This window comes from Solanum verrucosum, unplaced genomic scaffold (genome assembly GCF_900185275.1).
Source record: "Solanum verrucosum unplaced genomic scaffold, falcon-dt-bn FXZP01000079.1, whole genome shotgun sequence".
NCBI lineage: Eukaryota > Viridiplantae > Streptophyta > Magnoliopsida > Solanales > Solanaceae > Solanum > Solanum verrucosum.
Genome location: NW_026020368.1, coordinates 274171 through 289045, shown reverse-complemented (window position 1 = coordinate 289045; position 14875 = coordinate 274171). Strand labels below are relative to the sequence as shown.

Here is a 14875-nt window from a genome sequence, read left to right as displayed (position 1 = left end):
GAATTGCCAAGACACGGGTAAATGACGAAAATGTCCCTTTGCCTCCAAAACCACTTGTATTTCCCTCCAAAAAAGAAAACCACTTGTATGAGGCTTTTGTTGGCTACCAAATGTACGAATGGGACCCATACCCTAACTATTTCATTTTCTTTCATCTTCTTACTCTTTTTCATTCATTTTTAAAAAAATTCCTTCGACTTTCTTTTTTCCTCCTCTACGTTACTTCATTTGTCAGAGTTATAAAGAATTTTTAAGACTTGCCCAAAATGTCTAATATGCATATTTTACGGTATTATTTATTTGAGAGAAAAAATAAAGTGAATGTGGCGAGAAAATTTTGAATTAATTTTTGAATGAAATGGAAGAAATTGAAGGTAATGAAATTACAAATAAAAAAATCGTAAAATTTTGCCTATTAATTTCTTGAACCTTTTATTTTTCTGTACGTATTTTATAGAATGATATATACGAAATATGAGAATTTAGATATTTTGTTTTGTGTTTGTTTATAAAATATTATACATTGATTTTTTAATATAACTCTTTTCATCATATATAAAAAAATTTAAATTAAAAAAATGTTATAAATATTTTTTAAAAAAAAATCATTGTTCTATTCATGTATTTCTCTTTATAACAATCAAGTTATTTGCATTTACTTCGTATTTTAATTTATATTTTTATTTTAAGAATGTCAAGAATGAATTTTCATGTTCAAAATAACTTATGTCTTTTTAATTGATTATTTTTATTTAAATCAAGCATCATCAAGACATAGTATATCACAACTAAATTTTTAACTTTTTGTAAAAAAAATAAAATCGTTGGAACGAATTTATCATATTTCTTAGAAATAATTAAATTCTTAGATAATGCATACATTTTTTGAAGGATCCTATATATAATTAGATCAATTTCTTACATTATCATATATATTCTAATCGACCAAAACCAAATAGAAAAAAAATTAAAAATATTAAAGTGATAAAAAAATTGACTTAATTTCAACGTTTGAAAAATCAAATTATCGACCAAAACCAAATAGAAAAAAAAAAGTGATAAAAAAAATCGACTTAATTAATTTGACTTAATTTCAACATTTCAAAAATCAAATTAATTTATTTAATAAAAAAATTATCCAAACTAAATCACGGCTAATTCTACTAAAAATAATTAAATTTTAGCATTTGACAAATAAACTAATTAATACAAAAAATAATAAAATTACAAAAAGAAACGGAAAAGAAGAAGAAGATATGGAATTGAAGAAAAATAATAAAGAAATGGAGCCTTTTTGCTTCTTCTTATTAGTGGGACCCGATTTCCACCTGGCAAAATAAAGTGATTTTACTTTTGAGGGTAATTTAGGTACACGAAATAAATGAATTTACCCAAATACCTTTAACTTTCCACCAAAATTACGAAAATACCTGATTTTTGTTGCTCATGTCATTTCGTGCCAAAAATCTGTCTTGCCAATTATATTTTCCGATAGCTATATACTTTTTGGACGGCTAATCAATCACTATGACGTCTCATGCCGACCCCGTCTGCAGTTGCTACTACACTGTTACATCCGGATAAAGTGACCCGTACTGGTGGAATAATTGCAATGCGACTATACCGTCTGCTGATAAAGGGAAGACAGTATACCAAGCTTGTCCCAGTAATGTATAAAAAAATTATTTGGATGAAAATTATACTTTAGCTTAAAATTGGATAAAACTCTAGTTGGTGTTTGAAGTTTTTTTAAAATTATTTTTCACTCAGTGTCCGAAGCCTGTATTGAAGCCCAAATTAAATTTGGATCGCACAGTATAACCCATTCTGGGATGCCGGTGTTTGAAATTGCTACAAGTGAAAACTCAATCACACTATATATATACTGTATCGTTTCTGGTGTTATATAGTTGTGGGTAAATTTTCCATGCAAGCAGAAAAAGCTAATATGAGTAGTCTATAATTAGATGTTGACTACAATATGGGTAGCTACCAAACGCAATATAGTATGATAATGAATAAGAATTGCAAGGGCCACAAACAATGTATGTATATATCAATTATATTCCCACGATCGATCGACAAGCACCAGCAATAGAATTGGGAACACTAATTAAGTCAACCAGTAACACTGAAAGTGACAACACCATGCCCCATATAACATATTCGTCTAGAAATTGGAGCTAGAATTTTAACTTTATGAGTTATGAATTTTATAATGATGATTTTAAATTATAATAACTGAATTTAATATTGAATAATTATATATATATAATGAATTTATTAACACAAATATAATATTTGAGTAAAATCTATTGAGTTCGACCGAACCTGTACGTGGGCTACTAACTTCGCGCATCTATTAACAACAAAAATCAACATTAATCTCGTGACAACACATAAAAAGCTAACATGTGGATATGAAGAAAAAAAAGAAAGAAATGATCTAAAGTTCGAATTAACTTCATATTTCAAACTTCACCAATAATTCATTGAGTTTAGAAATTTTTGGGGCGTTCAAAGTTTAGAAAATTGATTATGGAAATATTCCCTTAATAATGGTTAAGATCTTATCTTACTTAATTAAATTTAGGCAATTATTGTTATTATTAAAATGGACATGTGTCACCTATATTTTAAGTTAGAAATTTGGAAGCTAAAGATGATTTTAAAAAAATAGAGAGGAACTTGACTTAGAAAATGAAGGTGCTATAACCAAATAGGTTGACCCTTAATCCAACAATAGTGGCTGTTTTTCTTTCAGCCATCTTATTGAATGTTGCCCCTTCACTTAAATAAAAGAAAATAAGGCACTGCTAGAAATATTTATCTTAAGAGTATTTATATGTAATTTAGCAAAATATTATGAGAGGGGAAAGGGGAGGGAAGCGAGGCCTCGGGGGTGGCAGGTAGTGGCGGATCCAAAATTTTTGCTCAGGGGGTTTGAAATATAAAGAAGAAGTTCAAGTGGTAATGCAAGTGTGCGGTGAGCATAGTAGCCCCTCGGCATGCTCTTTGTACAAGAACCATAGATATTTCATTGGTTCATAAAAGTAAAGACTAAACTAACCAAAGATATCGAGGACAAAGATGCATTGATAAGAATTTTAGTGGATCGACTATATATTACATAAGTTAATTCCTAAAACACATGAAAATTAAATGATGAAAAAGGGAGCGAGACGGGGAAGAAAGATATTTACCTTGTCATGCTAAATTTAACTCACTTTATCATATTGTATTAAACATTTCTTTTTACTTTTATCATGCTCCATCGAGCATTCTTAAAATTTCTTGTGCTTTCTGTACTTTTATCTTGTAATGTTTTACTTTATATTTCACTTTTTAAAAATTTTAAATTAGTATCCATTCAATCAAATATTACTATGAAAATCGTCAAGATTCTTTAGTAAGAATAGAGTTACTAATATTATAATGCATATTCAAAAGATAAACAAATAGCATCGTCAATTTTTTTAGTTCAAATAGTTCAATTTACTAGGTTAGTCATAATTTGTAAAAAAAAAAACAAATAACGAATAAATCAAATAAGTTTAGTTTCCATCTCTCTAAAATAGAACTAAAAATATAAAAGAAATTTCATGAATTCTATTAAATTAATATTTTTAAAAGGATGTTGATGATATTTAAGTTTCTTCATTCAATTACATCTAATTTACATTTTTTTTAAAAATAAATTGTATTTCTATCTCAATTTCAAGTTAAATATAATTCATCATTTTAAAAAAAAGTTATTCAAACGTATATGAAAAAAGAGTTACGTTGAAACAAAATGAATAATAGATATAAAAAGAATAAATTATAAAAACAAAAAGAATTGTGTCTAATAAATTTTAAAAAAGACAAATTAAAAAGAAGAAATGGAATAAAAGGAAAAAATAATGAAAAAGAAGAAGAAGGTCTAATCCGAGAAGTTCCATTTTCCAAAGCATTAAAAAGAGGAAAAAATGTTGCCAATGAGATTTGAACCCGTGACATAGGGCATTTCATGAACCACTTATCAACTGAGCCAAGTATGTTCTTTATTTTTAGGGGGTTCATTTTAATATATACACACATAAAATCAGAATTTGACATTATATATAGTGTAATTTTTTGACGAGGGGGTTCGGGTGAACCCCCTAGGCTTCACCTAGGTCCGCCCCTGGTGGCAGGGGTGGGATGGGGGTTAGGTCGTTAGGTGGGTGAAGAAAAAACAATAAACTAAAAATGCCACTTATGAAACTTGTTTATCGAAAGAAAAAAGTTGTGAAGATTTGTAGTCTAACATGGAAAGGAGGCCGGAGCTATGTTGCTCTCGGACAGTCAAAGAGTGCATACTAAATACTTCAAAAGTACATATTTTGAAAACCTTAAAACGAATACATCAACAATTTTAAAGAATTCGAGAAATATTGGAAGGGAGTATAGGGTAAAAAATTTGAGTAACTTCAATGAAGTATACCCCAAAGGTTTGAATAGGGGATAGAGTAATATAGTTCACGGATATGAGGAAAAAAGGTTCACTTCACCATCAATCATTTATGTTATCATAAGATTCTCTGGACCATTAAAATTCACTTACCATATATAAAGAAGATAAAGGAAAGACAACTAAGCATGGGTAGGAATGGATCTGGTTGATAGATACAAATATTTCGAAGATTTGATATATCTCATATAATTAGTTATTCCACATTTTATGTACAATAAAACAATTTTGAAATTAAATAACAATAATAATCAAACACATTAATATCAATACCAATAGAGACCTTGCTTCGGGTTTTTCTTTTTAGTAATCATTCTTTAAATCTATTTAAAATAAATTTAAATCAACAATGACTTGACAAATTTGCCCTTCTTTATACTTATATTTTATCTCGAAATTGTTATCTCGCATACAAAATGACCCGTGAGTGTAACCATCCCGTTAGACATGGACCTACATTTGAATATTAAAGAAACAAGAATACTACAACACACAACTCTCTCCTATAAAAGGGTGAAGGAATCAATTCAGTCTGCCATAGTCTGAGTTTTACTACTCATATATATTCCTTTAAAATCTCCTCCTATTATACCTCTAATTTTATCCTCTTTTCTGTCTCATAAGAAACATAAAAAATACAAAAAAAACCAAAAAAAGAGGGTAAAAAAATGGCCCTTCCACACACACAACAAGAAACAAAAGTTGTTCCAGATGCCTGGGATTACAAAGGAAGACCTGCCCTTAGATCTACCTCTGGTGGTTGGGCTGGTGCCGCCATGATTTTAGGTAATAACTTTATTTATTTTTTTACTTTTTAAATTATCCCGTATAAATCTAGAATATATATATCGTCCCAGATTCGAGTCAGATACGTTCACTAATGGATAAAATGCTTCCAGAGTACAAACCGTGTCCACCACATCCTTTAGGAGTTGGTTTCTAGTATGTTCACTCTGATAATAATTATTATCTCAGAAAGTTGATTTTCTGAGACAATAACTATTTTGAGTGATCATCTGTGAAATCAACCCATCCTTTTTTATATTTTCGTTAGTAGATAGATCTATTGTTGTGTTTTTGACATATAGTTTTTGTATGTGTAATATTATTTATCAGGGGTTGAAGCTGTGGAGAGGCTAGTAACGCTAGGCATTGCTGTGAACTTGGTGGTGTACTTGACTAAAACAATGCATTTAGGAAATGCTAGCGCTGCCAACATTGTTACTAACTTTATGGGAACTTCCTATATACTCACTTTGCTTGGTGGCTACGTTGCTGACACTTTCCTTGGAAGGTACTTAATTAGTGATCTTTTTAATATGATTTGGACAATCCTCGCTTCTTGAGCTAACTTTTGAAATTGAGTTAGATACAATATCTATTTGAAAACTAAATGTGTTTACTTAGCATGTTTTGATTTTTTTTTCTTGGTTTAATCGTTTGCAGGTATCTTACCGTTGGCATCGGAGCCACTGTTCAAGCAATAGTAAGTGTCGATGTTTCTTGCCCAAAATGAATAAGAAAATTTGAAACATTTTGTTAATTAAGTGACCTCATTCACATTTAGAGTGCTAAAATGTTGGAACTAAATAAATATATATAGTCACCAATCAACCTTTTCCTTTTCTTATGTATGCAATAAGTGATGAGCATATTGCGAAAAATTATTTTTTTGACTCTTTTTCTTGAATTTATATCACTAGACAAGGTGTCAATAATCTTCTATCAGAATAAAAATCATTAATAGTTATAAGTATAAACAAAAGAGGCTAGGCCTTAAATTTTACTTTATTTCACTGTTTTTTTTTTGTTTTTTTTTAATATTAGTATCACGAAAGTCACAATCATTTTAGTAAAACTAAGAGATCATTCAAAACTCTTGTCTAGTTATCTCAGAGAGCCAATAGGTTTTGTTTGATTTGTCTTAAATAAAATCAAATGTAATATTATCAATTTTTAACCAAATTGTGAACAGTTCTATCTTTACATTATTTTTATATTAATTTTAATTTTTAATACTAATTATTTTTTTAATAGGGTGTGACAATTTTGACAATCTCGACCATAATCCCAAGCTTACAACCTCCAAAATGTAATCTCGGAAGCCCATCATGCATCCCCGCAAACGGCAAACAGCTCGCCGTCCTCTTCACCGCCCTCTACATGACGGCCCTAGGCACTGGATTCCTGAAATCCAGTGTCTCGGGCTTTGGGACGGACCAATTTGATGAGTCCGACCCAAAGGAAAAAGGACGGATGATAAAATTCTTCAGTTGGTTCTTTTTCCTAATTAATGTTGGAGCGCTTACTGCGGTGACAATACTCGTGTACATTCAGGATAAAGTTGGAAGGAAATTCGGGTATGGAATTTGTGCGTGCGCGATTTTAGTTGGCCTTGTGTTTTTCTTATCCGGTACGAAAAGGTACCGGTTCAAGAAACTTGTTGGGAGTCCGTTAGCGCAGTTTGCTTCGGTATTTATTGCTGCTTGGAGAAAAAGGCATATGAAATTACCGTCTGATTCTACCGTTTTGTTCAATATTGATGATATTATTGGAGATGAAAACGTTAAAGATAAACAAAAGTTGCCTCACAGCAAGGAGTTCCGGTGAGTATTTTTTACTCTTTAATTGTGACTATTATAACACAAAAATATTTTTCCCAAAAATTTCTAGCTAGGTTTCAATTAATTTAAAACTTTTACATGGTACACTTATTTTTTTACTCAAGTCCCTCGTTTTTTCTTAAATTCATAAGCAGGTGACTTGTACTAGTATTTCAATAAAGAAAATTCAATTTGTAGTTAGGTAAGAAATCAAATTTACTATATGTCGAGTGAATTATTTGAAGTTTGCACCGATGTCTTGCATTATTTATTTAAATAATGTAAAAAAATAAAAATGGGGCTGCTGGAATTGTAATTATTCACGTGGGTAGGCCAATCTTTGATAGCAACAATACAAATCACCAATTGATCAACACTATCTTCCAAGCATGTGGGCAACATTTTAATTACTTTTTGGCTATGTTTTTTTTTGTTGTTATTTGCAGTTTCTTGGATAAAGCAGCTATTAAAGATTCTTCTAGTGAATTTTCTGGGACAGCAATATTGAATAATTGGAACCTAGCAACTTTAACAGATGTTGAAGAAGTTAAATTGGTAATTAGAATGTTACCAACATGGGGCACGTCAATTATGTTTTGGACTGTCTATGCTCAAATGACAACATTTTCCGTGTCACAAGCAACAACAATGGATCGGCACATCGGAAAATCCTTCGAAATTCCTCCGGCTTCACTCACCGCATTTTTCGTTGCAAGTATTATGGTTGTTATTATTTTCTACGATAGGGTTATTGTACCCTTATGTGCCCAGTACCTGAACAGTCCACATGGCTTCACCCCTTTGACACGTATTGCAATTGGCTTAGTCACGTCTGTTTTCGCGATGACTGCAGCTGCTTTAACTGAGATAAAGAGATTGAACATTGCTCAATCTCACGGATTGACTAACAATCCGAACGCGGTGATTCCCATGAGTGTGTTTTGGTTGGTGCCACAATTCTTGCTTGTTGGAGGAGGTGAAGCTTTTACATACATTGGACAACTTGATTTTTTCTTAAGAGAGTGTCCTAAAGGGATGAAGACTATGAGTACCGGGTTATTTATTAGCACGATTTCGCTTGGATTTTTCTTTAGTTCGATTTTAGTATCGATCGTAGACAAGGTGACCGCGAAATCAAGGCCGTGGCTAGCTGATAATCTTAACCAAGGGAAACTATCAAATTTCTATTGGCTTTTGGCGATTTTGAGTGTATTGAACGTGATACTTTTTTTCTATTGTGCAAAACGTTACGTGTACAAGGAGAAGAGGCTAGCTGAAGTGGGGATTCAAATGGAGGACTCAGGACCAGTTTGTCATTAAGTAAATAGGAAAAAAACTATCCATGCAGTACTTCATTAGCATAGCCAGTTTTTTTTTTTTTTTTCCTTTTGTGTGTGTTTGATTTTCTTGTTGGGGTTTTATTTTAGTGGCAAATGTACCATAGAAAAAGTGGGTTCAAAGGACCCATTGTCTTTGGCTCAAGCCTACTATAGTTTGTATGTAGCTGCAGGTTGAAAATAATGTACTATATATGAAAGATTCTGAACCCACTGCTTCAAAGAAGCAGTGGTTTGGTAGCACTATAGACTCGTATCGAATTTGTCTCGACATAAAATTTAAGAAATGTTATGGCATAAAAATAAGTAAAACAAATTTTTTAAAATAAAATTATTATTAAAATAAGGAAAGTATGATGAGTGTCAAGGCTGTCATTTTATTTTGTAGGGTTTTTAATTTTTTCTACGAATTTTCCAAGATGTAGAAAAAAGTAAATTAACTAGTATTTGGAATTTATTTTATGGGACCTTGAAAACAACTACACTTATTAAGTAGATTTTGTCGTGTATTTGCTAAGTCGCTTTCAAGTTTCAAGCATCTCTTGATTTTATTTCTAACAAATCTCCCATCAAACGTTAAGATCATTAAAAGGTGTCTTTTCCAATCATTTTCTTGAAAAAAAAGAGAGGTTATATTTCATGATAGTTACAGCTAAAAGAGATATCCTTTACTCTATTATATGTATATCTTATTTCTTGTTGTTGACCTTTTCCTTGCAATTGCTTGTTTGCTAGTTCCTAGCTTTATACGCCAATAATCGAAAACCCTAAAGGACTCATGGAGTAATATTTATTATCATTTGAATAAAAAAAATATTTTTGTTTTTTTATATTTAACTGTGATGTCTGGGTTAACTTGATATTTTTACATTTTATTTTTTTTAAACCAAATCCTCCTTGTAGTGGTGGTGGGGGTTAGCATAGTTAACTTGTTAACTAGCATGACCCCTACCAATATATTCTCTGTTCCTATTTATTTGTCAAATTTTGACTTGAAATATCAATTAAAAAATAATGATTGCTATAATAAATTTACAATTTTACCCTTATTACTCTTTCCGTCTGATATTAGTTGATCACTTTTCATTTTGGACGGTGCTTAAGAAATTATAATAGGAAGATAATTTTACTAATTCACCCCTTTAAAATCTTCTTGAAAATTTTATAAAAAATATGAACACTTTGAAAAAAAAGGTGATTACAAAGATAATATAGAAAATATTTAATCAATACTTTCTTGATTTAATAATGGGCGTGCAAATTCATTCATTCTATATCTTTTTAGCATGGTTGTCTTGGCAGTTAGCAGAGCAAGCGGTATACAGTTTCCAGGGTAGTGTTGGTAGTATTAGAATCACAACAATGATAACCCGAATTATCAACTCTTGCTTAATTTGGCTATCCGTACATTTAATGCAATAGATTTTTCTTTTAGTGATAGTTGAATTAATATCATTGCAAAAGTTCTTAACGGCATTTATATATATAGAGTGTTAGTTATAAATATCTATATTATATTATTATCGTTAAATATAAAATAGTAATAGCAATTATATTATTACTGCTATATAATTTTCACAAAATCCTTTTATTTGTAGCAGTGATCATATATAGTTCTCCAAGGGGATCACTTCGTTTTAGGGGACTGCTCAATGTCTTTAAAAATGAGGCATACGTCTTAGGACCCTAATTCAAAGGGTTCAATTTTGTAGTAATAATAAAATTATTATAAGCGTTTTTTAACAAAAAATATACTATATTTTAAAATTATTTGTCTTTTTTTAGTTTGTAATGTTTTTTTTAATCAATTTTTAAATTTAACTTCCACATGATATGTTTAATACCACAAGATTAAAAATATTTTGGCATATATATATGTGTTGACACCCAATTTTGACCGACCTGTAACCTTTTTCGGATTGCTAGTTGATTAAATATGTATTGCAAAAAAACTTGTTTTCCTTAATTTACGGGTTCAAAATTGAAAGTAATTTTATGTAAATAATTAGATTTTAATAATCATGATTTACAAAATTTATTGTAATTATATTTCTCATCAAATTACTATTTTATTTAATTTTAAGTTTTAAATTTTGAAATAATTATTTTACTTATCGGTTTAAGGTTCATAATATTTAAGTATACTTATTTTATATAAAAATAATTTATTAAGTGTAGTACTTTATTTAATTAAGTATCAATTCTTAAATCCCTCCAAAATTATTTAAATCATAACCTCTGGTTCAATGTATTTAATTCATAGCCCTTTTTCCTGTTAATTACATTTCAATTCTAGCCCATTTTTCAATTTTATTTCAGTTATAACCTTATCAAATCAAATCTAGATCCTTTAACCCTTTTTCTTTCTATTTTAATGTTCCAAAGATCCCAAACCCTACTTTATTTTTTCATTCTCTCCTCTCCATCTCTTTCAGACCAAAGCGCCGCCACATCCTCTTTCCCCTCTCCTCTCTCCCCCGTGCTCTGGCGAGGACCACCGGACGGCAGCCGCCGCCTCCCCTTTTTCCTTTTTTTTTTTAAAAAAAATTATTGTTTGTATTTATTTGGGGTATCTAATTAATTAAAAATGTTCTTCTTCTATATACTTGTGTACTTCCTTGCTCATCTCCTTAATTGTTTTGTGTCAGTTATTTGTATTAAACGCTTTACTTGTTTATATTAATATCTATTTGTTTCATTACTTAGTCTAGTCCAACCAAAGTAATTAAATAAGAGACCTTATTTGTCAAATTGTAACCCCACATAAATTGTATGAGATACGGTCGGGATCCATAATTATGGACCTCGAGGGTGCTTAACACCTTCCTCTCGAGGTAACTTGAACCATTACTTGATCTATGGTTTCACAGACCCTTAAGTGAAATTAGAATTAGTTAGGTTAGATAGGTGCCCTAACGCGTCTTTAATTCGTTAGGTGACAACTCTTCTCTTAAAATAAACCTAAATGAGTTGTTAGGTCGTTGCACTAACCTGTTTTGCGAAAAATGGGGCACGACAATATATATACATTAAGACCATAGAAAAAATAAAGCTTTGTTATTAAAATGAAAGAAATAACTTTAAATATCAACTATAAGAAGAAAAAAAAAATTTATGCCTTCGATTTATTTTTTGTTTTAGACCACCAATTAGCTTGAGCCGTCCCTAACTTTTTTATGTTTGATATCAATCCATGCTGAGTAAACATTAAAATGATCAGTATTTTTATAAACAGAGTTGAGTTTGACCTAATTGTAACCATCATCATTAGAAATTAACATAATATAAACGTGAATTAATTTCAATGCAATGAATCATGCATTAACGAGACATAAACATAAATGAATCATGATAATAAATAAAGAACATGACATAATATAAAAGTGGAAAAAAATATCGAAAAAAAAGGAAAATAACTTTCAAAGCATAGTAGAGATGCCACATTGCCTTTGTTATTCCAATGGTAATTATGGACCATAGAAGATTTAGCGCTCAAATGAGTTAATCAACCTAATTTCCATCTTGAAAATTTTTCTGTTTGTTTTCTCCCTTTTTTCTTTCTTCTTTCATGGAATTTTTTACTCATTCAAGAACGTAGCACGTACTCATGCATGTTCGTGATGATTTTATATGGTTGACAAGATATTATGTTTTATCATTTTTTTGGATCTAATTTTTGAATAAGGACAAGGTAACATTGGAGAGGCAAAATGGCAACAGACGTTGTAACGGTGGGAAATAAAACAGAGGAAAACATAGTATGTTATTCACCATCCATGATTACAACGAATGGAGTATGGCAGGGTGAAAATCCACTTGATTATGCATTGCCACTCTTCATTTTGCAATTGACATTAGTTGTTATCTTTACTCGTATTCTCGTTTTCATCTTGAAACCATTTCGACAACCTCGTGTTATTGCTGAGATTCTTGTAAGTTTCCTCTCTATATATATTTATGTCATTCTCATTTGTCATAATCTTGAGAAAATTTGATGTTCGAATGGTTATAAAATAAGATGATGGATGTTCGATTATCTGGTTTTATGTGAATGTTAGTAGATTGTTATTATGATGGGCGGCTTAAATATTGGTTTTAGGCCACTAATTCTATTGAACCGCCCCTGATTGTTATATTTATTTGATTAAATAGACTAATGTTATGTTCAATGTTAACAGGGTGGTGTGATTTTGGGGCCATCGGTATTAGGAAGAAGTAAAAGTTTTACTGATACAGTGTTTCCTCTACGAAGTGTGATGGTGCTTGAGACAATGGCAAATATAGGCCTTCATTACTTTATTTTTCTGGTTGGAGTAGAAATGGACATTGCTGTTATCCGAAGAACAGGGAAAAAGGCGATACCTATAGCTCTAGCAGGGATGGTAGTGCCATTTCTTATAGGGGTTTCATTTTCCTTCATGTTGCATAAAAGTACACAAGAGACTAAACATGGGACTTTCGTGCTCTTCCTTGGTGTTGCACTTTCTGTTACTGCATTCCCTGTTCTTGCACGAATTCTTGCAGAGCTGAAACTTATTAACAGTGAAATTGGTAGGATAGCCATGTCGGCTGCTCTTATAAATGATATTTTCGCGTGGATTCTCTTGGCGTTTGCCATTGCCTTTTCTGAGAACAAAACTATGGCTTTGACTTCTGTTTGGGTACTTCTTTCCACAGCAGCGTTTGTTGTTTTCTGTGTTATAATTATCAGGCCTTTAGTTGGATGGATGATAAAGCGAACTCCAGAAGGCGAATCCATAAGTGAGTTCTCTATATGTATCATTCTCTCAGGAGTCATGATATGTGGATTTATAACAGATGCTATTGGAATGCATTCTATTTTCGGGGCTTTTATGTTTGGTTTGGTTATTCCTAATGGTCCTCTTGGCCTTACACTTATCGAAAAGTTAGAGGACTTTGTTTCGGGGATTTTGTTGCCTCTTTTCTTTGTCATTAGTGGTCTCAAGACAGAGATTAACGCCATTGATGGAGTTGGTTCATGGGCCATATTAGCTCTGGTCATAGTCTTAGCTTGTGTTGGAAAGGTTGCTGGAACAGTCCTTGTAACACTGTATTACAGAATACCAATCCATGAAGGCATTACTCTTGGTCTCCTCATGAATGCCAAAGGACTCATTGAGATGATTGTGATCAATGTTGGTAAAGACCAAAAGGTTCTTGATGACAAATCTTTTGCAATTATGGTTGTGGCAGCTGTGCTTATGACTGCAATTATCATCCCATTCGTGACGCTGATTTACAAGCCAGCAAGAAAGTTTGCGCCATATAAAAGAAGAACAGTTCAAAGTACAAAACCAGATAGCGAATTCAGGGTACTGGCTTGCATCCATACACCTAGAAATGTTCCAACAATCATCAATCTTCTTGAAGCATCTTGTCCTACTAAGAAATCTCCAATATGTATATATGCCCTCCACCTTGTTGAGCTCACTGGACGCTCGTCTGCCATGCTAATCGTCCATAATACACGAAAATCTGGCAGGCCAGCGCTTAACAGAACTCAAGCTCAATCGGATCATATTATCAATGCATTCGAGAACTTTGAGCAACATGTTGGAAGTGTCTCCGTGCAACCCCTTACTGCCATCTCCCCTTACTCCACCATGCACGAAGACATTTGCACCGTGGCTGAGGACAAACGAGTGGCGTTTCTAATCATTCCTTTTCACAAGCAGCAAACAGTTGATGGTGGAATGGAAATCACTAATCCAAATTTTCGAACGATAAACCAAAATGTATTAGCAAATGCACCTTGTTCTGTTGGGATACTTGTCGACAGAGGACTAAGTGGTTCCACAAGGTTAGCAGCAAATCAAGTTTCTCACCATGTGGCTGTACTATTCTTTGGTGGACCGGATGATCGTGAAGCATTGTCCTACGGATTGAGAATGAGGGAACATCCCGGGATCAACCTCACCGTCATGAGATTCCTCCCTGGACAATCTGCACTTGAAGAGGCAAGATCAGGTTCAAGAAGAAGTAATATGAATGATCCAAATGTACTAACAATAGTAACAGATGACGACAAAGAAAAACAGCTAGACGAGGACTATGTCAGCGCGTTCAGGTTAAGAACAGCTAATGATGATTCAGTTGTATACATTGAAAGAGTAGTGAATCACGGAGAAGAGACAGTAGCAGCAATAAGGACTATAGATCAATCACATGACCTGTTCATAGTTGGCAGAGGACAAGGCACCATATCGCCGTTGACAGCAGGACTTACTGATTGGAGTGAGTGCCCGGAGCTAGGTGCAATTGGAGATCTATTGGCATCATCAGATAATGCAGCAATTGTTTCAGTGTTAGTAGTGCAACAATATGTAGGAATGGGGCATGGGGATCATATTCTCACACCAGACAGTCCTGGACAACAACTACATGAACATTTCAACTTCGGCTATACGAATAATCGGACACAA

The 14875-nt window shown here is 32.2% G+C and overlaps 2 protein-coding genes across 2 annotated transcripts; both read left to right on the top strand.

Moving 5' to 3' along the window:
* Window positions 1–4919: 4919 nt before the first annotated feature.
* Window positions 4920–8672, top strand: LOC125838048 (protein NRT1/ PTR FAMILY 6.3-like). Its single transcript, XM_049517104.1, has 5 exons — window positions 4920–5278; window positions 5609–5786; window positions 5939–5978; window positions 6530–7098; window positions 7542–8672. Exons 1-5 carry the CDS (start codon window positions 5161–5163, stop codon window positions 8413–8415), a joined length of 1779 nt encoding a protein of 592 aa, XP_049373061.1. The 5' UTR covers window positions 4920–5160; the 3' UTR covers window positions 8416–8672.
* A 3195-nt stretch (window positions 8673–11867) lies between these two features.
* LOC125837960 (cation/H(+) antiporter 15-like) lies at window positions 11868–14872 on the top strand (the record flags this gene model as incomplete). The annotated part of the gene is made up of 3 exons (XM_049517032.1): window positions 11868–11895; window positions 12138–12364; window positions 12611–14872. Coding segments are annotated over exons 1-3 (2517 nt in total), but the record flags the coding sequence as incomplete, so codon positions are not given.
* Between the last annotated feature and the right edge of the window lie 3 nt (window positions 14873–14875).